The following is a 27,079-nucleotide window of genomic DNA, read 5'->3' as shown; positions in this document are numbered from 1 at the left end:
GCCTCCCCAGTGTTGGGATTATAGGCATGGGCTACTGAGACTGCCCCATCCCCCTGCCTTTTTTGCTTCTACATATCCAAATCCTTTCTCTCTTTGAAGTAACATGAAAAATTCTGTGTTTATCCAAATAAATTGTAATTCTACCATGTAGATTATTTACTATGTTTAGTATATGACTTGCTCACGTAAGATCATTTTAATAATTCTTTGATTCATAAATCCAGCAAAATTAGTATGTACATAGTAAATTAACTACACACATGATATATATATATATATATATATATATATATATATATATATATATGGGTTTCCCAAGTAAATAAAATAGTGAAGACACTCTTGAAGAAAACAGGAGCAACAGAAAGTCTCATACTTTACTGAAAAGACTGTGGGTTTGTACAACCACTTGGGAAACCAGTTTGGAAGTAACTAAAAAAATTAAAAAAATGTACACTTTAAAATCTAGCAGTTTCATTCCTTGATAGCTATACTAGAGTAACACTTGTACATATGTACATGTTCAAGAACATTCATAATGACATATGATTCATACTAGCCAAAACTTCAAACAAGTCTAATGTTCATTAACAATATAATGAATTAACTATTTTCACACAGCAAAATTAATGACAAAATATTATAATGGTTATATGGTTAATTTTTGTGTTTGTGTGTGGTATAGGAAATCAAATCCAGGGCCTTGTGCATGCAAGCACTCTACCACTGAGCTATCTCCCCAGTCTCACATGGTTACATTTTAAGAAAAAATGCTAATGTGTTGGGCCTGGTGGCACATGCCTGTAATTCCAGTGACTTGGGAGGCTGAGGCAGGAGGATTACAAGTTCAAAGCCAGTTTCAGCAAGTTAGTGAGACCCTGTCTCAAAAATAAAAAGTAAAAAGGGCTGGGGATGTGGCTCAGTGGTTAAGCACCCCTGAGTTCAATCTCCAGTACTCTCCTGTGCACCCCCCTCCCAAAAAAAAAAAAAACACTAATGAAAGAAGCCAGAGAGAAAGAATATTGTCAAATGATTCGATTTATATGGAATCCTAATCTAAGCAAAATTAACCACAGAATTTAGGGATGCATACTTAGTAAAAACCAGGAACTATTTTTTGTAATAGCAGGTCAGTGGTTATCAGCGAGGAAAGGGATTACAGTAGGGGTAGAAGACAGGCAGCACTTCTGAAGACTTTTATAATATCTATTTCTCGGTGTTTACATGAATCTTTGCTTTATAATTTGTTAATTTATGTGTATGTTTTATGAACTTGATGTATTTATGTTTCTAGTAAAAAAAAGGTTAAAAAGAAAAATACCAAAAGTTTTATTGATCTTTATTTAGATATATAACCAAATGCACCTTGGTTGTTTACATTCTCTACCTTTCAGTTTTAAAATGAACATGGGAAGCATATGGTAGGCATATCATTTATATAATACTCAAATAGTTACAATATAAAATCTGTCACAAAAATTACTAAAAGATGCAACATTGCGCATATTTTAATACTGGTACAATGACAATAGCAGCTTTACAAATGTTTATTGATTTCCAATGCATTTTTCTTATGAACTTTTATCCCACAAGAATAATCAAATCACTTAGATACACTAATACAGTATACAGTAGTTTATTAGTACTATAAACTTAAGTGCTACATAAAATATGGTGTTAACAAATACTCAGCTACTTTTTTCTCAGTCATCATTTTCTTTATTCTTTTTAAAATATTTTTTTAGTTGTAGATAGACACAAAACTATTTATTTATTTATTTATTTTGAGGTGCTGAGTATCAAACCCAGGGCCTCACATGTGCTAGGCAAAAGCTCTACCACTGAGTCACAACCCCAGCCCTTGTTTTATTCTTATACAATATAAAAATCACTAACACATTTAGAAAAAAATTTTTTAAAAAAATGTTACTCTTGGAAGGCTAAGGGAGGAGGATCTCAAGTTTAAGGCTAGTCTCAGCAACTCAGCAAGACCATGTCTTAAAATAAAATATTTAAAATAAAAAATTTTTAAAAAAATGACTAAGGATGTAGCTCAGTGGTAAATCACCCTGAGTTCAATCCCCAATACAAAAAAACAAAACAAAAACAAAAAACTTTTACTAGAAGTAGCTATCTCTTGACTATTTTTTAATTTATAAATGTGCTAAAAATTGTCCCCAGGTTAGCTTTCCGGTCTGATGACTTTCTAACATTCTTATTTGGCATTTCAAAGCAATATTTTTCAGTGGAAATAGAGGCATTTCTAGGGAATTGTTAAATTATCTTTCTAGCCTAAGCTAATTCAAGGATATTTCAAGGATATCTTTTCCATAGCTGATTCCTGTCAGACTAGAAAGCTCAGAAAAGATCTGAAATCCTTGTTTCCTAGATGAGGATCTACAGAGGAGGATATCAGCATCAGAGGTACTCCTGGGGCTGAGGATGTAGCTCAGCATAGAGTGCTTGCTCAGCATGCACAAGACCCTGGGTTTGATCCCCAGAACCGGGGGAAAACAAAAAAATCTAATCCTAAACCTTTAGTCAAACCAACCATAATGGGAATTCCCCTTCTTCTGCAATATTTAGCACATATGTGATGGGAATCCTGGCTGAAGCTCTAGTAGTTCACTGCTAAGCAGACATGTCTGGCAAACTGGGGACTCCCAAAAATATTCTACGACTTTGCAAGGGAACGACTTATAAGAGTGCTAAGTAAAATATAAGATGCTCAGTTAAATTTGAATTTTAGATAAATGATGAATAAAAAAACAAAAAAACCCCAAAAAACAAAAACAATGTTTTGTTTTTCAGTGCTGTGGATCGAACCCAGGACCATGTGCTCATGCTCTACCACTGAGCTACACTTCTCTTTTAAGTATAAATATGTCCCAGTCAATATCTGGTACATACTTATACTAAAAAAATTATTTCAGGGGCTGAGAGGATGGCTCAAAGCTAAAGTATATGCTTAGCATGCTCTGGGTTCAATCCCCAGCACCCAATTTAAAAATGTATGTATTATTTATTATTTAATGGGACATATTTATATTTAAAAGTTATTTGTTGTTTATCCAAAATTCAAGTTTAAATGGGTGTCTTATATGTTTATATGTTTTTATGGTATGGGGGTTGAACCCAGGGCCTCACCTGATTGTTAGGTAACCACTCTACTTCTGAACTAATCCCCAACCCAGAGTTTCTTGCATTCCTCTTTGCTAAATCTGACAACTCTAGATTGGAAAGAAAGGGGGGGATCCCTCAAACAGTGAGATGTGCATTATTATTATTATTGAATACACAAGCTAGGGAGAACAGGGAACCAGGAACAGGAACATCAGAGAATCCTTTGCAGGGTATTGTGGGAAACTGAAGGTTCATACTGAAGGTTTTTTTCTTTTTCTTATATGTTGAAGTTTTCATGAAATTTTTATTTAGTTATATACATATGCAGACAGCAGATATAAAAGTAAGGAATGTAAGGTCTGGGGATGTAGCTCAGTGGTAGAGAACGTGCTTAACGCGTTAAGATGCTGGGTTCAATCTTTAGCACTAAGAAAAAAAGACAAAAACAAGGAATACCTTAGACTTCTGTGAGTCAGCTAGAACTTCCTACCTAAGGTGCTATAAATGATTTTTTTTTTTTTAACTGGGGATTAAACCCAGGGGTGCTTTACCACTGGGCTACATCCCCAGCCTTTTGATTTTTTTTTTTTTTTTTTTGATTTTTTTTTTTGAGAAAGAGGATCTTGGTAAATTGCTGAGGCTGACCTCAAACTTCAATCCTCCTACATCAGCTTCCCAAACTGCTAGGATTACAGGTGTGTGCTACAAAGCCTGGTGATATATTCTAATATTTAAGGTCACATTAGGCATTTTGCTTCAAATTCTTTTGGAAAATAGTTGCCTTTCGATGGGAGATGGTCTATTTTATATCTGTAGAAATAAAATCTAGAGCCAGGCGCAGTGGTACACGCCTATAATCCTAGTGGCTTGGAAGGTTGAGGCAGGGGGATTTCAAGTTTGAGACCAGTCTTAGCAATTTAGTGAAGCTTGTCTAAAAACAGAAAATAAAAAGAACTGGGGACGTGGCTCAGTGGTTAAGCACCCCTCCTTCAAGCCCTGGTACAAAAAAAAAAAAAAAAAAAAAGGAAGACAGAAAGAAAATCTAGAAGGTTTTCTTTATGGATTAGTTTTGTAGCAACAAATGCATGAACCTTACAGGCTAAAATATTTTTCAGTTACCACAGATAAACAGGATGAACAAGAACCATACTTATTTTCTCAATGTTATAGCTACAACTACAGTATAAACTAGAGTCAACTAGTTAAATGTGAACAACCTCTCTAACCTAAATTGCAGGATAAACACCACTTTGAAGATTGCATTTTCCCATCAGGTTCTCTTACCATCATGCAAACTAGAAAATATCCAAATACTTTATATCACAGTATGTATAGTCTCCATACATACTCTGACTCTTCAAATGGGATTATATTAGTATATTTATACATACTTGATTACATTAAAAAGATTTGGATGATTTTATCTGTATATTTTATGGATCACCACATGGAATCAGGCAGAGTTGGCATCAATTTTGCTCATCAAAGTTGCTTGTAGAAAGTGGCAGAGTTTGAGTTGGGCTTCTAGGGTGAGCCAGCTATTTAAAAAAAAAAAAATTCCAGTTATAATGTGAATTATGTTCTGGTGGCCCACACAACTCTTCTTCCTTGTTAACAGAACCCTGTTTCATTGTTGTTGTTTCATTTGTTTGTTGTTGTTGTTGTAGGGCAGCATTATATCCAGATTCTAAAAACCATCTTTCCTGGTTTTTTGACATAAAACCAGAAGTTCCTGGATAAGATCTCTCCAAAGAAATGAGGACAGCTTAGCTAACACACCTTTCTAACCTTAGCCTTTCCTCTTCTCATGGAATGTGGACATGAGGCTCTAGGAGGTATAGCCATTCTGAACCACAAGGATAAAAACCACACATTAAGGACTGAGGAGGAGGGTTGATACAAGGAATCTGCTGAATTAAGTGTGGACTTCCTACTTCCCAAAGGAATATGAAGAAAAACAAATCCTTATTTGATTAAGCCACTGTGATCCAATTATTGTTACTGGCAGTCAAAAAGCAAAACATAACTGAGAGTTGCTTCAGAGTTAAAGGAAAATGGAGTCTAAGGGCTGGGTAGGAAAAGTCATTATGTTTTACAGCAATATTTACCAGGCATCTTCCTACTAAGTGGATTTTTGGTAGCACAACATGTAGCATATGTCTTCTCTGTGATTTTGTTGTTGTTGCCTAATAGATGAGTTTATTATTATATTTTTGTTTTGATAGTTCCCAACATATTGGACTAGTTATGGGGTAAGGCAGCAAGAAGCATCTCATAACTAAAGAGAGAAAGGAAGGGGCTAAGACCTTTTCCCTTTGCCCCTTCCCCTTCTAATGTATTATTTCTTAAATTTTTCTTTTTATAATTTTTTATTTGTTCTTTTTAGATACATATGACAGTAGAGTGTATTTTGACATAGTATAAATACATGGAGTATAACTTATTCATAATGTTTTTTGGTACCAGGGATTGAACCCAGGGATACTTAACTACTGAGTCACATCCCCAGACTTTTTATAGTCAGGGTCTCACTGAATTGCTTAGGGCCTTGCTAAGTTGCTGAGGCTGGCTTTGAACTTGTGATCCTCCTGCCTCAGCTTCCCAAGTTGTTGGGATTATAGGCATGCACCACTGTGCCCAGCTTCCCCTCATAATTTTTGATGTCACCAAGGAATGCTGTGATAGGGGGTAGACCTTTACTGGATGCTCTAAATGGAGAAAGGAATGTGGGCCACATTTCCAAAGAAGGCCATAGAATGCCCAGAATAACTAAATTGATTAGCAAGAGGAAAACCCATTGCCAGATTTGCTCCTATTAAAAATAACTTGTAGCTGGGCACAATGGTGCACACCTGTAATCTCAGTGACTTGGGAGGCTAAGGCAGGAGGAATGCAAGTTCCAGACCAGTTTGAGCACTTAGCAAGGCCATAAAGCAACTTAGCAAGAACCTGTCTCAAAATAAAAAATAAAAACGGCTAGGGATATAGCTTGGTGGTAAAATACCCCTGGGTTCAATCCCCAGTACCAAAAAAAAAAAAAAACAACAACAAAAAAAGTAACTTATAAACGTTTAGTTTTTATATTTAATCCAATTATTAAAATGTTTACAGACTTTATTTTTACCAAATTGGAATTTTTACCAATTCATTATGATAAAGTATTACAGAATAAACTCTTTTATAACAATTATCTCACAGAAGGCACTGATTCTTTTTCTGTGTATGTGGTGCTTGAAATCAAACCAGGGCCTCATGCACACTAATCAAGCACTCTACCAATGAGCTGTATCCCTAGCCAAGGCACTGCTTCTTTTGTTTGTCTTTATTTTGGTGTGTGGGTCATACATGCAAGTGATAAGGATGAAAGCTGTCAACCCTGCATGGTGTGATGCCCATCTATATCTCCATTCTTGTCTTTTGCCAATGTCAGACTCTTTCCCTATGTTACAGCCACACTGGTCACTTTTCACTTCCTTGGATAGGACATGATCCTATTATCCATGGGACCCATACGCATGCTGTTCTTTGAGTGTGAACTTTTCTCCTCTCTGACATTAATGGTGAGCCCACCCCTTCCTGGTTAATAACTCTGCATCCTTCAATTCTAACCTCAAGCATCATCACTTCCTAAAGTACTCCTTCCTAGATCATCCAAACTAGATCAAGAACTTCTAAGGTTCCCATAGAACCTTGATCCTTTCCTTCACGATACTTAACTGTTGCACATAATTATGTCAACATGGGATTATTTGATTAATGTCTATTTTTTCTCACTAAACTAAAAACTCCAAGACAGTGAATCGGTATTGGCTTTTGCTTATCCTATTGCCCCAGTACTCCAGTACAGTGCTTGGCATATAGGCAGTACCTAATAAATACTTAGTAAAGAACTGATACAATCAGGCATTCATTGACAAAGTGGAAATGATAAACCTAGCTATATCTCACAGAATTTTTTTATTTTCATCCTGAAAAATTTTTATGAAGACTAAATATTAAAGTGTGTTACAAAGCATAAGGTACCATAAAAATTATCATTACTTTAGGGTTGGGGATGTAACTTAGTAGTATAGCACCTGCCTAGCATGCTCAAAGCCCTGAGTTGTATTCCTATCACTACAAAAAAGAAATAATAAAAAAGAAAGAAAAGAAAGGTTCAAAGGTACTTTAGATTGTGATTCTAAATTAATTATAAATACGATTACGATTATTAGTGCTGGGGTTGAACGGAGGGCCTCATGCGTGATAGGCAAGCACTCTACCACTGAGCATAGTATAGCCCCACCTGCCTCATCCCTTGTTCTTTTTTTCTTAAAGGCTTACCTGAAACTTTCTCCTCAAGGCACGGGTCATCACTGGGGTCAGTCCAGTTCCTGTTTCCATATTTTCTTTATTGGTTAGAGGGGTTCCACCTGGGCTCCTACAAAGGTATTGAAAATATTAGGAGCTGTGCTTTATGTACACTTTTCAAATGGATTTAGAAAGCATAAAGATAGAAGAAAAGATTACCTCTCCACGTCAACTTTTCTAAGCAGTTTCCGCAGATCTATCTGGCTTTTACCAGGCGTACTGACAAAATAAAGATATAAAACATTAGAACTTGCCAGATTTTATTACTTTTCCTAAATCAAAGAAGTCATTTTTATAGGCAACATAGAAAGGAGTTCTATTTCTGCATTAAAAAACAGCAATAGAGCTGGATGTAGTGGCACACTCCTGTAATCCCAGCAACTCAGAAAACTGAGGCAGGAGGATCGCCAAGTTCAAGGTCAGCCTCAGCAACTTAGTGAGACCCTGTTTCAAAACAAAAAAGAAAAAGGACTGGGAATATGTCTGAGTGGTAAAGCACCCCTGGGATCAGTCCCTGGTACCAAAAAAGCAAAAAGCAAAAACAACAACAACAAAAACCCAAAACAAAAAAACACCCCAGCAGTAGAATTGGGTGTGGTGGCACATACCTGTAATCCCAGCCACTTGGGAGACTGAGACAGGAAGATAGAAAGTTCAAGGCCCACCTGGACAATTTAAAGAGCAGCCCATTTTTTTTTTTTTTAATCCCCAGTGCCATAAAACAAAACAGCAGTATATGTTGATGGGAGTGTGAGATGATAGCATATAGCCATTTTAATATGTAATACTTTTTTTTTTTTTTTTTTTTTTTTGGTGCTGAGGTTTGAACCCAGATCCTCATACTAGGCATACTAGGCAAAAGTTCTATCACTGAGCTATATACCCAGTTACCAGTAATACTTCTTGACTTAGTAATTACATCTGTAAGAAGTCATCCTAGGGAAAAATTCAACTATGCATACAAATTTTGGACAAAAATGCTCACTGAAGAGTTACAGAAATTAAAAATCATAGCCAAAAATGGTGATGTATACCTATAATCCCTGATACTTGGGAGGCTGAGGCAGGTGAATCACAAGTTTGAGGCCAGCCTAGGCAACTTAGAAAAACCTTATCTCAAAATGAAAAAAAATAAAAAGGAGTGGAGAAGTAACTGAGTGATAAAGTGCTTGCTCAGCATGCAGGAGGCCCTGGGTTCGTTCAATCCCCAATACCGACCAAAGAACAAAACAAAACAAAGCAAATAATGTTACAGACAACCTAAATGTCTTAAAACAGAATTTTATGTATGAAATTTACATATAACGAGCTACATATAATTGAAGAAATCAAAATGATGTTTTAAGCTAATTTTTATTATTATTTGTTTTTGTGGTAATGGGGATTGAACCCAGGGCCTTGCACATGCAAGGCAAGGGCTCTATCAGTAAGCTACATCCCTAGACCCTAGGTTACTTTTTTTTATACTATCACATCTTAAATTGGAAAAGTTGTAAATACATCCACAATATGATTACATTCAGTACACATACCCATCCCTGTTTTCTTTTTTTGGTACCAGGGCACTTAACCACTGAGCCACACACCCAGTCGATTTTTTTTTTTTTTTTTGAGACATGGGTCTCCCTAAATTGCTGATGCTGATCTCAAACTTGCAATCCTGTCTCAGCCTCTTGAGTTGGTAGGACTGCAGGTGTGTGTTCCCTGTTTTCTTGATTCTAGATATGCTAGTTTTTATATTTTATTATCTCTGAAATCAGGTTATTTTAAAATTTTTTGATAGTACTTCTTTTTCTGGGACTGAACCCAGAACTTAACACAAGATATGCAAGTGCTCTACAACTGAGCTGTATCCCCAGCTCCCCAAGTCTGTTATTAAATGAATGATATATCTTGTAATGGTATCTTGAAATGGAGGCAATAGAGTAGTGTATACCCAGAAAAAAAAAAGGACTAGAATGATAAAACAGTATATTAACATGTTAATAGCAGTTATTTCTAATGATAGGATTATTAATTTATTAATAAAACAGGAGTTGAAAGACTTACTCAAAGTGAAGTTTTGCCTGAATTACCTAGGTGATTTTGTTTTCATTTTTAAACTTTCCTATAGATTTCAATTTTTCTACAATAAGCATATATAACTTTTAAAGTTAGAAATTGGCAAAAAAAAAAAAAAAAAATCACTTTTAAGTCAGGAGTGGTTGCGCACACCTTAATTCCAGTGACTCAGGAGGCTGAAACAGGAGGATTGCAAGTTCAAGATCAGTCTTAGCAATTTAGCGAGGCCAAGCAACTTAGTAAGTCCCTGTCTCAAAATAAAAAAAGGGTTGAGGAGGCTGGGCATGGTGGCACATGCTTGTAATCCCAGTGGCTCAGGAGACTGAGGCAAGAGGATTGAGAGTTTAAAGCCAGCCTCAGCAAAAGTGAGGTGCTAAGCAATCCAGTAAGACCCTGTCTCTAAATAAAATAGAAAATAGGGCTGGGATGTGGCTCAGAAGTTGAGTGCCCCTGAGTTCAATCCCTGGCACTCACCCCCACAAAAAGGGTTGAGGATGTAGCTGGGTTCCCCTGGGTTTAATCCCCAGTGCCTTTCCCCCTGCAAAAAAAAAAATCACTTTAAGTAGCCATAGAGTATAATGCTGTGTAGTTCCTTACATTAGGACATTTGTAATTCGAGTTGATAATGCTTTGGAGTTCGATTTCAGGGTAACACGCTGCAAGTCAGAAACAGTAACCAGTGGATTCCTTGCCTGTGCCTTCGGTGATGGTACAAGCTTTAATCATAAAATGAGACATTATTAAATACATATTATTTTTCATTTTAAAATTTGTTTTAATTAGTTCTATATGACAGTAGGATGCATTTTGACACACTGTACACAAATGGAGATTAAATACACACTTTAAAATGTAATTCAAAATGTAAACATGCTTAAACACCACTTGTCTGAGTGCCAAGGAATGTTTAAGACATATCCACTACTCGTTTATTCCAAAGCTTCAAAGTATGTCTTTACTTCTTCAGATCAATGGCTGGTGATAAAACTACCTAATTAAATATAATTATGAGATTATACATTTTGGTCAGGAGATCCAAATCTACTAAAATGAAAAATCACATATTTAATTTGGAATAACTTCTCAGATAAGGCATATGATTATTTTCCATAAAGGGACAACCAGATTGAAAGGAGAAAGTCCATGTATATGGTCATGGTCAATGCTACCTTACCTTCTTCCTTTCATCCATATTCTGTGTCTTCTTTAATTTCACAGTCAGAAGATCTTTAACTGTTATCTGCAAGGGTCCATCTTTTTTTAGTGGTCCAGTCTTTAAATATATGAAAACGGAATTCAAATTAGAATGAGGACATCTGGTGAAATGTAAATTCAAATCCAGATTTCAAAGATTCAGAGCTAAGCCCAGCATGATAGTGCACATCTATATTTCCAGCAACTCTGAAGGCTGAGACAGAGGGATTGCAAGTTTGAGGCCAACCTCAGCAAGTTAGCAGGTCCCTAAACAACTTACTGAGACCCTGTTTCAAAATAAATAAACAAGTCATAAGGGCTGAGAATGTAGCTCAAAGGTAAAGTGACCCCGAGTTCAATTCCCAGTACCAACAACAACAAAAAAGAGTTACAGGTTAACTCTCATTTACCTTAGGAACCCATCAAATTATTTCCACTCAAGCAAGAATGATTCCATTTTCAATACTCCAGGATGCTAATTTGAAAAATATCATAGAAATGTAAGGTATTAGCCAGATGTGGTGGTGTATAATTCCAGCTTTTCTGGAGTCTGAGACAGCAGGATCACAAGTTTGAGATCAGTCTTGGCAATTTGTGATACCTTGTCTCAAAATAAAATAATTTTTAAAAAGGGCTGGGACTGGGGGGAGTGCTTGCTTAGCACATGTGAGGCACTGAGTTCGATCCTCAGCACCACATAAAAATAAATAAATAAAATAATGGTATTGTGTCCATCTACAACTAAAAAAAGAAAAAGGGCTGGGGATGTAGCTCAGCAGTAGAACGTCTCTGAGTTCAATCTCCAGTACCACAGTACTGAAGGGGGATAAAAAAGTTTTGATAGTAGATAAGAGATGGTTTCGTTCCCTACAATAATGCATATTCCCTCCCACAAGAGTCATTATAATAAGATAGGAGTTGAGGAGTTACTCAGATAAAGTGAAGTTTTGCCTGAATTACTTAGAAAGATGATGATTTGATTTTCATTGACAAGAAAATATAGTCAGCTGGGCATGGTGGTATACCTCTATAATCTCAGTGACTCAGTAGAAGTATAAGTTCAAGGCCAGCCTCAGCCCCTGGCTTTTAATCCCCAATACCAAAAAACATGCACACACACACACACACACACACACACACACACACACACACACACACACAAATTTATGCATAATATAAATATTTTTATATATTTATATAAATAAAATAATAAAAAGGTTGGGGTTATACCCCAGTACTTTCCTAGCATGTGAGAAATTGGGTTCAATCCCTAGTACTGGAAAAACAAAAATGAAAAAACAGGGTCATGCCTATTTTAGCAATTGACATATATTCTGGGCTCCTTCATAGATAAAGTAATGATGATGAAGAATGGTTCTCCAGCCTAATGACATTAACATTAAAATTCACCAACTCGCCAGGCACAGGGCAGCACACACCTGTAATCCCAGGTCCTTGGGAGGCTAAGGTAGGTGGATCACAAATTCTGGGTTCAGTCTCAGCAATTTAGCAAGGCCCTGAGCAACTTAGCCAGCCCCTGTTTCAAAATTAAAAATTTAAAAAAGGGTTGGGGATGCAGCTCAGTGGTAAAGCACTCCTGATTTCAATCCCTAGTACCAAAAGGAAATAAAATTCACCAACTCCTTTAGTTCTGATTTTACTCCCTAAAAATCTTCTGTTCATAATTTGGTTAACTAGGGAGGTTTTTCCCTTTGGTTAAAAAGATATGCTGAAAAAAAAAAAAAAAGATATGCTGAGAAGTCCACAGGCATCTCCTATGTTACAGGGTTTCATTCAGTTATCCTTTTTTTTTTTTTTTTTAAATATTTTTTAGTTGTGGTTGTCTACGAACCTTTATTTTATTTATTTGTTCTTATGTGGTGCTGAGGATAGAACTCACTTCCTCACACATGCTAGCAAGCACTCTACCACTGAGCCACAACCCCAACCCCGATTTATGCTTTTAAAAAAGAAAAAAGTGCCTTTTTTTGGTGGTACCGGGGGTTAAATCAGGTGCTATACTTCTGAGCTGAATCTTCAGCCCTTTTATTCTATTTTGAGACAGGGTCTTTTTGAATTCTCTAGGCTGTCCTCTAACTTGTTATCCCCTTTTCTCAGCCTCCCTAGTAGGTGGGATTATTATTTTCATTTCTAAATATAGCTTCTGAAAGTTCTCTGGGGACAGCAGTTTTTTGTTTTGTTTTTTGGTCCCCCAACACCCTCACTCAGTACATCTCCAGCCCAAGGGACAGTGTTTTCAAAAACAAGGTCATTAGCTGGTGTGGTGGTGGGTAGTCTCAGCTACTCAGAAGGCTAGAGGCAGAATTCCTTGAGTCCATAAATTCCAGACCAGTTTGGGCAACACAGTCAGACCAAGTCTCCAAAACAAACAAACAAACAAACAAAATATTTAACATAGTGAAGATATGGAGTCAGAACAAAACATAGTCTTCCAGTTTAAGCATTAAGTTCAGCCTTAAAAGGCCACTTGAGTTTACTCCTATATTACAAGTTGACCAAAACTCACCATTAATAGATTATTTCCTACCTGAAGTGCTTGAGTGAGGCCAGATTTTCTGAGCAGCAAAGGTGCTACTGGTGGTGGAGGAGGAGGTAGAGGAGGAGGAGGAGGAGGTGGAGGCGGTGGAGGAGGAGGTGGAGGAGGCTGGCTGGCTGGCTGCTGTGGTGTGGGAGGTGGTATAGCTGGTGATTCTCCAGGGGTGATTACAGCATGGGCAGGCATGTTTGTAAGTTTACCACTCCTGTAACACGTTTGACCACAGCTTGGACAAGAATTTTCTGAGATGATCTGGAAGAAGACATTACATTTGGTAAGTGAATAATACATTAATTTGATTCTTGTGGCAGAAAGTCATCAAAATAATAGCTAACATGTAATGAATGCTTTCTCAGTGTACCATGTGCTTCAAAATAGTTTCTCACTTAATTGTCACAACCTTCTTCATTCATTTTGTATGTGATACATGCCAGGCACTGCGTACAGTGTGAGCCCTGTCTGTGACCTTGAAGATAGACATTAAATATACACAGACACTTAAAACCACATAAAATAACACTTCAAGGAAGAGCAATGAAGTGTGCTCTAAGATTGTCTTGGGGAGTGAAATTTAGTCACCAAAGAATGAATTAAGACCTACTAGATGGAGGGAGATGAGGGCTGGGGGAAAAGTTTATCCCAGAGAGGAAAATACTTAATCAGTCAAGAATATAGTACATTCAAAGTACTGGTAAAAAGGGTAAAAAGCTGGAACATGACTGTTCTGGGCTGAATTATGTCCCAAAATTCATGTTGATGTCTTAACATCTAGTACCACATTAGTGATTTGTGGTCATTTGGAGATATGACCTTTAAAAAGGTGGTGGTGGGGGGGATGGGAATGAGAAAAACAGTAGAATGAACATAACTTTCCTATGTTCATATATGAATACTAGATCAGACCCGTGTAACTCCACATCACGCACAACCACAAAAAATGGGAATTTATAGTCCATGTATATATGATATGTCAAAATACACTCCTGTCATGTATAACTAAAAAAGAACAAATGAAAAATTAAAAAAGAAAAAAAGAGGTGGTGGAAATAAAAATGAGACCATTAGAGTGAACCTTAATCCAATATAACAGGTATTCTTATAACAAAAGGAAATGACAGCTGAGATGTACTCAGAGAAAATGTGAGAACAGTGAGAGGTGGCCATCTGTAAGCCAATGGAGGCTCTTCAGAAGAAAATCTTGCTGACTCCTTGATCTCAGACTTGCTTTCAGAACTGTGAGAAAACAAATTTCTGTTGTATAAACCATCTGTGTTATTTTGTTATGGTAACCCTAGCAAACAAATAACAATGACCCTATTAAATAAGGTGGCCTAGTAATTTTTGGTGGCTACTACAAATTATCACAAATTCGGTGACTTAAAACAATCAAATTCTTATGTTCTTACACAATGCTGCAGGCTGGGAGTCTGAAACCAAAGTGTCAGCTGAGCTGGGCGTGGTGGTGCATGCCTTGTAATCCCAGAGGCTTGGGAGGTTGAGGCAGGAGGATCTCAGGTTCAAAGCCAGCCTCAGCAATTTAGCAAGGCCCTAAGCAACTCAGTGAGACCTGTCTCTAAATAATATACCAAAAAGGGCTATGCTCCCTCTCAAAGCTCTAAAGAACCCCTTACTTGCCTCTTTCAGTTAAAGGTAGTTGTTGACATTCCTTGGCTTGTCACTTCAATAGTCTGATCTCTGTGCTCACAGTGTACCTGCTGGTCTGTGTGAATTCTCCTGTGTGTCTCTCTTTCAAGGACACTTATTAGATTTAGAGTCCACCCAAATAATTCAGGAATATCTCATCTCAAAATCCTTTTTCCCAAATCAGGCAATATTTATAGATTCTGGGAATTAGAACCCAAACATATCCTTTTGGAAGTTACCATCTACTTAGCTCCTTACAAATTGTATCATTCTCATGTTATAGATGAGGAAATTTTGCCTTTCCCTCCTTTGGCTAGTTCACCTTGAGGTACAAATTCTGGGGAGCAGAAGTAGAATCCCAGAAACTTCTGTCCAGATCAATGGACACAATATTGAATCACTGACAAGAGAGGTGTCACTTGGGGAGTTGGGATGAACATTTATAGTTTATTTTTCCTGCATGCCTCAGTCAGGAAATTCAAAACCACTTTGAGTATTTATAAGAGAGATTTGTGATGTAGCTAAATGATAGTTTGCTCAGCATGCACAAGACCTTGGTTTAGATCCCTAGTGAGGATTTCCACAGTGAGGAAAAAGAAAATTAAAATAAAATTAAAAAAAAAAGTCTGAACTACATCCCATCCTAATCACCAGAAGCAAACTGCTCTGATAATGAAGTTGTAAAATCAGAGGAATTCAAAACAACAAAGTAACTTCTAGAACTAAAAGTTCAATTGACCAATTAATTTTATTTTATCTTTTAGAAGTTCTTTTCCACATTGGTTATTTTATTTTATTTTTTTGCGCGGTGCTGGGGATCGAACCCCAGGGCCTTGTGCTTACAAGGCAAGCGCTCTACCAACTGAGCTATCTCCCCAGCCCCACATTGGTTATTGAATAGGTGTTACATACACAGGGCACAAAACTCAGAAGATGCAAGAGTATACAGTAAAAAAGAAAGGTCCTTTCTATCTTTGACTCCAGCTAACCAAAACATCCCTCCACAAAGACAAACCATTCCAATTTCCTGCATAATGGGGTGGAATGATTTTCTACTTGCTCCTTCACTTTCCCTGGGACCTGAGAGACTTTACAATACAGATCACATCTCAGGTCTCCCTGGTCATCTAGCTTTTTTTTTTTTTTTTTTTTTGGGTGCTGGGGATCAAACCCAGGGCCTTGTGCTTACAAGGCAAGCACTCTACCGACTGAGCTATCTCTCCAGCCCCTCATCTAGCTTTGTATCTAGAAATCAGAATAGGAAAGGGGGGTTCTACACGGGCTCTCTGTAGGCTGCTTGGGTCTCTCGGGAAACTTCTGCTCCTGCCAAAAGCCCTTTGGTGTCTCCAAGTTCTGATAAACTCTTACTCCTCCCACTTCTTCCAGAGTGGGAAGGAAACTCTGCTTTTGCAAGCCTCCGAATACTATATAATCCTTTGTGTTTTTCTATGTCCTGTTCATACCTTATATTAAACTTCAGATTATCTTAATTTGAGTGTATAATTTGTTTTCCGCTGGGTCAAAAGCAGGACCTCACACATGCTAGGTTAGCACTCAACAATTGAGCTATATCCCAGTCCAGAAGCATTCTTTACATATATGTATAGGCATAAAAGTCGATATATATTGTCTGCACAATAATTCATACGTACATGCTTCCATGTATGATTAAGCATATATTTTATAAGGACATTTTGATTAATTTTAACTTTTTTCATTATTTATTTTTTGAGAGGGTGGTCACACTATATTGACCAGGCTGGCCTTGAACTCCTAGGTTCAAGCTGCCCTGGCCTTCCTTAGCTGCTGGAACTAAAGGTATTTGCTACCATGCCCCACCAAAAAAGTATGTATATTGTAATCATACCTGGAAGAACACTGTTCTGCATATACTTCTACATTTACTTTAATGTATTCTTTGTGTGTATGGGGAAGAGGATACTTGGGATTAAACCTGGGGTACATGCATGCTAGGCAAGTGCTCTGCCACTAAGTTACATTCCCAATTGTAATGCCATATTCTTTTTTCTTCCCCTTAGTATGAGTTGAACTCAGGGACACTGTCACTGAGCAACAGCCTCAGTCCTTTTTATTTATTTATTTATTTTTTGAGACAGGGTCTCAATAAGTTGCCTTGGCTGACCTTGAATGTATGAACCTCCTGCCTCAGCCTCCAAAGTAGCTGTGTTTACAGGCATGTGCCACCATGTCCAACTCCACTGATGTTCTCTCTTTCTCTCTGTTTTTTTGATATCGGGAATTGAACCCAGGGGCACTTTAGCATTGAGCTACATCCCTAGTCCTTTATATATTTTTTCAGATCAGTTTCACCAAGTTGTTGGGAGTCTTGTTAAATTGCTGAGATTGGCTTTGAATTTGTAATCCTTCTGCCTCAGCCTCCTGATGATGTATTCTTAAGATCGTAACTCACTAGTTCATTTGAAACGACTTCATTTTTTTTAACAGCTACATAGTATTTCATTGCATAAATGGGCTATAATTTATTTAAGGAACCCCATATTGCTTGATTATTAGTTTATTTATCAATTTTTTGCAACTTCAAATCACAAATCAGTAAATAACTTTGTACAAATGTATAGAACGTGGTTAGATGAGTGGATAAGTTTTTTTCTTAATTTTATAGTCTTCAGTTATAGCCCTAGAGGTTTTATTAATTCATGCTCTTTTCAACAATATAAAAGAGAACCTATTCCTCCAACCCTTTTGTTTTTGTCTTTTGGTAGTAAAGATTGAATCCAGGGAGCTTTACCACTGAGCTACATCACCAGATTTTTATTTATATTTTGAGACAGGGTCTTGCTTAATTACTTAGGGCTCCACTAAGTTGCTGAGGCTGACCTCAAACTTGTGATCCTTCTGCCTCAGTCTCCTGAGTCACGGGGAGTATAGGTGTGTACCACTGCATCTGCTGCCATTTTGGTTTTCTTATTTGTTTTGCCCATCTAATAGGGTAAAAATGTTACTCATTGAAGTTTATTTTGTATTTGTTTTGTGTGTGTGGCAGAGACTACTAATTGCCTCCCAATATACATTCTTGTCATCTTCCTTAGTAATAGTACCCTGTTAGGCTCTTTCTGCCTGATGTTTGAGATAATTATAGATCTCATGATCAGAGCATTTCCCTTATTACAATAGTCTTTTCATAAAGACTAAAATCACAAAGACATAAAATCCCTCCTTACCTAATTCTGAATTTGTCTTTATTTGACAATACCAACCTGCAGTGTTTCTTGGAGCTTGCATAATTTGCTCTCCAAACTGCAAAACTGTTGTTTTAGACTATTAAGTTCTTGGTGGCAGATTCGGGATGGAAAGATGGTATCTTTCAATACTTCTAGACCCTGAAATTCATAAGTAAACAAGCCTGAATCTTATGAGCAATATAATAAAGAGGAGAAAAAAGAAAACAGAAAGTTGTTTGACTTATGTCATACAGAAGCAGAGGAATCATGACCCCCATAAATTCATCTTATTTGAGCCTCATCTGAGTGTTGAGCTGACCTAAGCACATACACATATGAATTCAAACACCAAGTGTGTCAAAAAATCATACTGCTGAAAACAGGTATGTCAAACCCATACCTGGGCTACACAGTTCTGGCACCAGCTGTATATAGACCACACACTATTTTTCCAAAGGTTTATTGCATCTTTGATGTTGGGAAGCTTGAAGTTCCAAGATGGTCTTAGCCAGTTTCTACTATGTGGAATGGGTATATCTGTTGAAGAAATAACCACTCTGCAAGAAAAACAATCAAACAAACATACAAAAAATCAAAAACCCTTAAGTTGGAATAATAGCCTCTAATTAAACAAGAAACTGGTTTTATTTATTTATTTTTGGTACGGGGGATTGAACTCAGGTGCACTCGACCACTGAGCCACATCTCCAGCCCTATTTTGTATTTCATTTAGAGATAGGGTCTCACTGAATGGCTTAGCACCTTGCTTTTGTTGAGGCTGGCTTTGAATTTGAGATCCTCCTGCCTCAGCCTCCGGAGCCACTGGAATTACAAGTCTGTGCCACCATGCCCAGCTATTTATTTTTATCTTATTTATTTTTTTGGCACTGGGAATTGAACCCAGGGACTCGTGAATACTAAGTATGCACTCTACCACTGAGCTACACTCCTAGCCTCAAGAAGCAAGTTTTGTAATGTGACTTTGGAGCAGGGGCTTTCTGCAGCCAAACTTTTCATTACATTCTTGAATTTAGGGATTCACTCATGCACTATGTGTTCACTATTTACTGTATTCTAGTCACCAGAGAATCAGTAATGAACAGTATAGATTAAAAACTCTGGAGCGGGGCTGGGGTTGTGGCTCAGTGGTAGAGTGTTCGCCTGGCATGTGTGAGGCACTGGGTTCGAGTCTCAGCACCACATATAAATAATTGAATAAAATAAAGGTCTATTAAAAAAAAAAAAAAAAACTCTGGAGGGTTGGGGATGTAGGTCAGTTGGTAGAGGGCTCGCCTTGCAAGAACAAGGCCCTGGGTTCAATCCCCAGCACTGCAAAAAAGAAAAAAAAAAAAAAAAAATTACTATGAAAAACTCTGCTCTCATGGAGTTTATGTGTCATGGCAGAAGAAATGTAAAAATAAATAAGCAAGAAAACAAATAATTAATAAACATAGGTTGTTGGTGAAAAAAATGCTGAGACAAGATAAAGCAAGAGAGGGAAATGTGAAATGATGGGTGGGGTAAAGTTTGAGGTGGAAAAGTCAGTGACAATCTTAGTGAGAAGGAGACTTTCGGGGAAAAAAATAAAGTCAGGAAGCTAGCAATCAAATACCTGAGAGAACAGTGATACAGAGAAAGGCAACAGTGCAAAGGCCCTGAGGTAGAAGCTCACCTGAAGTGTTTGAGGAATAGCAAGGAGGCCAGAATGACTAGAGTAGACAGACTGAGGGTGAAGGGATTGGGAAATAAGGTCAGAATCAGAACACATAAACAATATGAGTCATACAACAGATTTTAATTTTTACTCTGAGAAAGTAAGATATTGGAGAGTTTTCTTTCATGTTTATACCTTTAGTGTTGTATCTAAAACATAAATTGTAAAACTCAAGGTATATCTTAGTAAATTCTTTCCTTCCTCTTTTTTTTTTTTTTTTTCCTGTGCTAGGGCTTGAATCCAGGGGTGCTTTATCACTAAGCAACATCCCCAGCCCTTCTTTATTTTAAGACAGGGTCTTGCTAAGTTGTTTAGGGACTGGCTAAATTGCTGAGGCTGGCCTTGAACTTGTGATCCTCTTGACTCAGCCTCCTGAGTCACTGGGATTACAGGCATGCACCACTGTACCCAGCTAGCTTAGTAAAATTTTAATGGAATAGACAAGTTCAAGTTAGCAATACAGATAAAATTTTCATTATAAAAATAAAAGTCATTCAGATTCATAATGCAAAAAAATACATTTGACTATTGACATTAATATTTAATCAGCTTAATTATATGCATTTAAAAATTACATAGTTGACTATTCTATAATAACAATTGAAAAATAATTTCTTAACAAATAGAAAAAAATAAATTGGAGAAAATTCTTACTTTCATTGGAGAAGCAACATGACATAATTTTAACAGGCCCAAGCCAGCCTCTGTATTGAACATGCATAGCAGTAGGGACAAGAACAGAAATAGAAAAATGAGTCAGGAGATTTCCAATATTCAGGAGAGATAAAAAAGAGTCAAAGATGGTATCATTGATGTTACTGCTTTATGAAGGTCTGCTTTAAAAAAAATCTTCTATAAAAAAAGGTATAGAACCGGGGGTGTAACTTCTGTGGTAGAAAGTGTGCATTTGCAAGGCTTTGGGTTGAATTCCCAGAACTACCAAAAATAAAATAAAAGAGAGCCAGGACAACAAAGAGTATAACTTATAATATATAAGTTACTGTGAAAAATAGTATCCTAAAATTCCTAGAACTCAGATTTTCTTTCAAGAGGACATTTAACTTGTGAGTTCCAGAAAATAAATGATCAAACTTTACCAAAACTAAGATTTAAATTCTAGTTCTGTGTCCCCCTTTCATCACTTAGTTCATCTGGAAAAGAGAATATAGTTACTGTGCATTTGATTATAATTCCTTTCGATTCTCACTTCATTTGAAAGTGTGACTATGGTTGCCATGCAAAATTCAGGATGTCCAGTTAAATTTTAATTTAATTTTAGGTGAAGGATGAATAACTTAATAAAATTAAATTCTAGATATTACATGGGACACACTTTTACCAAAAATTATTCAATGTTCAAACTGCAATTTAAATATGACTTCAGAGTCTATATTTTTATTTGCTAAATCTGATACCTTTACCCTAAACCAATCAGATGTCTCTAATATTTTCTCTGTTCCACATTATGTCTTACCTTTCTGGTGAGGGTAGTGGAGTGGTCGGTATAGGTAGCTTGGACTGGGAGTGAGAGGCTTCTTTTTTTTTTAATAACCTTTTGGCTTTGGCTTTTAGCTTTCTTCTTCGTTGTTTGAACTTGGGCATAATTTCTGCAGAGAAATTTTTAAAAACATTTTTTATTGAAGAATAACATACACATATAGAAAGCACACAAACCTTAAATATATAGTTCCATGAATTACTACTACAGTAGTAAAAAAAGTTTGAGAAGGTATATTTCTTGGCTAGAAGTATTACTGTGTTCCTGATACAGTCTTAATACTGTCGAACATTCTGTGAGAGTGTCAATTTTAGTGTGCCCTTATTACTATATGCCAAATACCAGTGCTGAAGGGGACTTGAGAGACCTGCAGTCCCTCTCGAGAAACAAGACAGAAAGTCAAAAAGCAATGCTACTTAACATAAAACGTAAAATTAATATCAGTAAGTGCCAGAAAGAGTGCTGTGGTGTTCAAGATGAACTGTTAGTAGAAACTGAATTGTCTGAAGGCCATTAATGAGGGTGTTCCATAAAATTAGGAAGATGGTAATGAAATGTAACTGTTATTTTGCTACCACAACTTTGGAAGTGCCCTATGACCAAAGAACTTTTCATATCATCTGGTGGAATTTTAACAAAAACAGCATTGCCAACTCCTAGAGAAGACTGTAATTCTTATTTTTGTCTAGGCTCAGGGCCTGACTCGATCCAACAAACCAGGTCTGGCCACTTCCCCCAAAAACCAAACAGAAAAGCATGAAAGGAACTTTAATCAGTGTTAACTGTTGTGTCCATACAGACTTTTCTTTCTTTTCTCTCCTACCTCTTGGTTAATAAATAAATTATAGCTGGGAGTGGTGGTATATACCTAAAATTCCATCTCTCCTGGAGGCCGAGGGAGGAGGATTTCAAGTTTGAGGACAGCATGGGCAATTTAGCAAGACCCTGTTTCCAAATAAGATAACAATGCCTAGGGATGTAACTTGGTAGTGAAGCACTTGCCAACCACATGTGAGATTCTGGGTTTAATCCCCAGCACTGGGAGAAAAAAAAGGAACAAAGAAAGGCTATATCTGGAGAGACTTTGACTTTGGTCATATATTGTTTTCTATATTTCTTTTGCTGATCTTCGTGTACCTTTTCTTTTTAACAGAGTAAATGCCTATAGTCGGAGTATAGCTGCACATTCAAAGAATATGTTTCTTTACCTGCAGCATTTACTGCACATCCACTATGATCTTAGTCAGAGTTGGACTGAGGGGGAAACATTAACTTAATTGAATGTCCCTTGACTTTTTGGCACCCTTGCATACATATTCTGAGTTAATCTTCACTATCCTGCAAAGTATCCCTGACAAAGAGGATTTTTATTACCATTTTATACAGGAATAAACTGATGATTAGAAAGATTAGATGATATGCCCAATGTTAATGAATAAAATATAAAGCCTGGATTTGTAAATCTTCAAAGACCCTATTTTTTCTAGCAGCCTATGATGTTACAGTAGCTTAAACAGTCTATATATAATGAAATAACAATTATCCCAAATCTAAGACACAAGTGTTTTTAAAACAATTTATTCTGAAGCATTTAAAATATCATCTAGCATATTTATATTTTTATCCATATTCTTTACTGAAGAAAATTAATTAAATCTGAGCAAGTTTGATCTGTTGCTACCTGAGGAACAAAGATGTTGTTATTCAAGTAGCAGAAAGGAAAATTGTCTCAAGGCCTGGGCCTCCTTCCCTTCAAACTTACATTTGAATAGGAACAATCAGCCTTTAAAATACACATTCATTCCAGTTCTGTTCACTCAGTAACCTTTCAGCACTTGGTATGCAGCTCTGCACTTGCTCTGCTCTCAGATTCCACTGGCTGAAGAACCTCCTCCCACCCTGCTGTGGATTGTAAAAACCAAGAAATGCTTTGGTTGCAACAGCTTTGGATTTACAGAGGCTATCCCTAATGGCAAAGGGTGATGAATCAATAGCCCTTCTTGAAGGAGGAGTCTTGACAGTATCTTGCTGGACTAATTGCCAGGCCCCAAATTAACAGAGTGTTTTTCTTAATTTTCTTAGAGGTTTGAGAAAAAACATAGTTGACTGGCTTCTTTTTCACTTATTTACATATTTTTGTGGTAGTAGGCTTGAACTCGGGGTGCTTTGCCACTGAGTTACATCTCCAGCCCCTTTTAAAATTTTTTATTTTGAGACAGGGTCTCCTTAAGTTCTTGAAGTTGGCCTTGAATTTTGGATCCTGCTGCCTCAGGCTCCCAAGTGGCTGGGATTACAGGTGTGTGTCACCATGATCAGTGACTTCACCTTTATTATATCACTTTTTTCCTCCCTGTTGAAATAACAATAGAAGACTTAGCAGGGATTAATAAATAAAAGAGATGTTTAAAGAACTGATGTTTTTTTAAAATTCAAAATAAAGAATCACAGAACAACACACACGCGCACACACACACACACACACACACACACACACACACACACACACACACTTTTTTTTTTTCTTTTTCCAGGCTGGGGATTGAATCCAGAGCTATGAGCATGCTAGGCAAGAGCTCTACCACTGATCTATATCCTGAGGTGTACAAAGATATTTTGAATGAAGATATTTAAGACATCCTCCCAGAAAGTAGTAATTTTGTATTTGTCTGAGGGATGGGGGAGGTTAAATCTCATCAGATCCATGTCTAGTACCTTTTATGGGAACATGTCATTGGAAACTATCTAAGGCCCAGAGTCCACTGTTGGGATCCCCAGAATCTTGAGACCTCCATGGTACCTTTCATTTCCTTGGATTCTATCTGCCTCTCCCAAACCCTTCCCCATTTTCTTAGCTTTATGTATTTTGTTAGGGATCAAAAAGGACAGAACCAACCTCTTGTCCTTTTTTCCCTATCGTATCGTACCAATATTTAAATTATGGAAATAGACTTTACATTTTTTTTTTTTTTTCTGGTGGTGGTGCTGGGGATCAAACCCAGAGTCTTACATATGCTACATCCCAGTTCTGAAAACAGACTTTAAAAAGACTTTCTAGCTACACTTGGTGGATTGATTCTGACAAAGTTTCTTTGCTGGATCATACTTCAATCAGGCTTCCCAAGCTTGACTCCTAAACCCATCTTTTACTTACAAAATTTAGTTTTAGTTTTTAGCAAAAAACTCTGTCAAATCAGCCCCCCCCCCCCCCAAGAAACAACAAAAGCATTATAAGCATCCTTATCTTCCTCTATCACAGGCCTCTCTGATCATCCTGGTCTGTCTTTAGCATGAATCTTATTTGGTCTGTTCAGGCCAAATCCCCCTCACCTCTGTTTCCTCTTAGTAATTTCCCATCCACTAACCTTGTTCCTTGTCTATAAGTTACATTTGCCTATGTTGTATTTGGAGTTGGGCCCAAACTCTTTCTCCTCACTGCAAAATCCCAGGGACAGAGTAGAGAGGAGAGAGGGGAGGAGAAAGAAGAGAGAGAGAGAGATCCCACTGGAGTGGTCCCTATGCAATGGTCCTGAAAAAAAGTCTTCCTCACTGTGTTTTATATAACTGAAAGATTTTTTTCTTTAACAATTCTAGGGACTGGGGGTATTGCTCAGTAGTAGGGTGCTTCCTTAGCAGGTGGAAGGTCCTGGGTTTGATCCCTAGTACTGCACACACACAAACATATATATATATATATTCCTTAGCACATCTTTCAAAGCTGTTCACAACTTAGCGCTTTGCAGCCTCATTTCTTCTAGTGACAAGCAGTTGTACTTTGGTATACCAAACACCAAATACTTTCTATAATGTGACCAACCTTTCCCCTCGTTTGGGGTATCCTCTTCCAAGTCATCTTAAACCTAGTTTTCAAGACTTCTGTTACTTTTATCTTATAGATATTCGTGGAGTGTTGAAAATCCATCAGGTAGCCAGGCACGGTGGCCCATACCTGTAAATTAGTGACTCAGAAGGCTGAGGCAGGAGGATCACAAGTTCAAACCCAGCCTCAGAAATTTTGCAAGGCTCTAAGCAAATTGTCTCTATATAAAAAATAAAAAGGGCTGGGGATGTGACTCAGTGGTAAAGCACATCTGGGTTAAATCTCCAGTACCAAAAAATAAAAAATTAAAATAAAAATATTAAAATAAAATCCATCAGGTACTATGCTAGGTACTGGGATACAATCCTTAACAAGACCAACATAGTTTCTGTCCTTATGAATTTATAGTGGTTGAAATGTTATTGCTTTTGTGCTTTTATAGTACTTTATACTTCACTATAAAATGTATTACATTACATTGTAATTTTTGTTTGCATGTTTGCCTCCTGGACCATGAGCTGTTTAAGGATCCGATAAATTTTATTCATTTTTGTTTCCTTATTACCTAGAGTAGGCATTAAATCATATTTCATTCAATAAATAAATGAAAGAAATCATTCCTTCTAAGTGTTAGCCAGAAAGTGTTCTTTTTAAATGAAGGAATATGCTTTAATACAATTAAATACCAGGAAATCTATTGGTTAGAGATTTTCTCATTCTTCAAATTATAACGTATCTTAATGGTTAAAGGATGACTCCAAAACTTTTCAAGTAGGAAGACACAAATAAGAATTACAATCTTCTCTAGGAGTTGGCAATGCTGTTTTTATTAAAATTCCACCAGATGATATGAAAAGTTCTTTGGTCATAGGGCACTTCCAAAGTTGTGGTAGCAAAATAACAGTTACATTTCATTACCATCTTCCTAATTTTATGGAACACCCTCATTAATGGCCTTCAGACAATTCAGTTTCTACTAACAGTTCATCTTGAACACCACAGCACTCTTTCTGGCACTTACTGATATTAATTTTACGTTTTATGTTAAGTAGCATTGCTTTTTGACTTTCTGTCTTGTTTCTCGAGAGGGACTGCAGGTCTCTCAAGTCCCCTTCAGCACTGGTATTTGGCATATAGTAATACACTAAAATTGACACTCTCACAGAATGTTCGACAGTATTAAGACTGTATCAGGAACACAGTAATACTTCTAGCCAAGAAATATACCTTCTCAAACTTTAAAATTTTTTTTTTTTAGTTATTGATGGACCTTTATTTTAATCATTTATTTATATGCGATGCTGAGAATCAAACCCACTGCCTCACGCATGCAAGGCAAGTGCTCTCTACCACCGAGCCACAACTCCAGTCCCCTTCTTAAACTTTAACGTATATAGGAATCACGGGGGTGATTGTGGATCTTATTGCAATTCATAATCTGATTCAGAAAGTCTGGGTGAGCCCTTTGCAGTTCTAACATGGGATCAAATAAGGACAATTTTGCTGGCCCGTGAACCCACTTTGATATAAGATATAAAGGAACGAGCAAAAGGAAGACAGATGTTTCATTCCGAAACGTATTTTGTGGAGTGTTAATTAAATAGAAGTATAGCTCAGATGAAGCCAGGCCGAGCACCTCTTCCCAAAACCCAAATCTCCCTTTTCCTGGTTCTTCTCCCCTCCAAGTCCAGTCAGTCCCCTCCTCCTTAAACCACAAAAACACAAGCAACAACAAGTCCAATTACGGAAGACTCGAGCCCAGATAACAAAGAGAATCGTCCCTGCACTTACTAGTCTAAGAGCCTGGGGATTAGATGGAGTCCGGGCAGTGGCCTCTTTCACGCCATAAAGAAAAATTCAAAATTAAATCCTCGTCACGGAGGGACCAATAGTAGACGTGGTTTCTCCACGATTCGCT

The 27,079-nt window shown here is 37.1% G+C and overlaps 1 protein-coding gene across 2 annotated transcripts; it reads right to left on the bottom strand.

The window, feature by feature from the left end:
* Positions 1–1,770: 1,770 nt before the first annotated feature.
* On the bottom strand, positions 1,771–27,079 carry PRR11 (proline rich 11). Of its 2 annotated transcripts, none has more exons than XM_079131449.1 (10): positions 26,953–27,079; positions 21,321–21,453; positions 18,533–18,689; positions 18,169–18,291; positions 13,277–13,537; positions 10,709–10,807; positions 10,132–10,250; positions 7,633–7,692; positions 7,447–7,543; positions 1,771–4,661 (listed from the first exon to the last, which is right to left on the bottom strand). In XM_079131449.1, the coding sequence occupies exons 2-10, from the start codon at positions 21,446–21,448 to the stop codon at positions 4,593–4,595; spliced, it is 1,113 nt and encodes a 370-aa protein (XP_078987575.1). In that variant the 5' UTR covers positions 21,449–21,453; positions 26,953–27,079; the 3' UTR covers positions 1,771–4,592. The 2 variants fall into 2 exon arrangements, with proteins under 2 accessions (XP_078987575.1, XP_078987576.1); XM_079131450.1 differs by lacking the exon at positions 26,953–27,079 and adding an exon at positions 23,107–23,685.

The sequence above is a fragment of the Sciurus vulgaris genome, assembly GCF_902686455.1.
Source record: "Sciurus vulgaris genome assembly, chromosome: 3".
Lineage (NCBI taxonomy): Eukaryota > Metazoa > Chordata > Mammalia > Rodentia > Sciuridae > Sciurus > Sciurus vulgaris.
The sequence above is the reverse complement of the archived record's forward strand: the minus strand, read 5'-3'. Positions and strand labels throughout refer to the sequence as shown.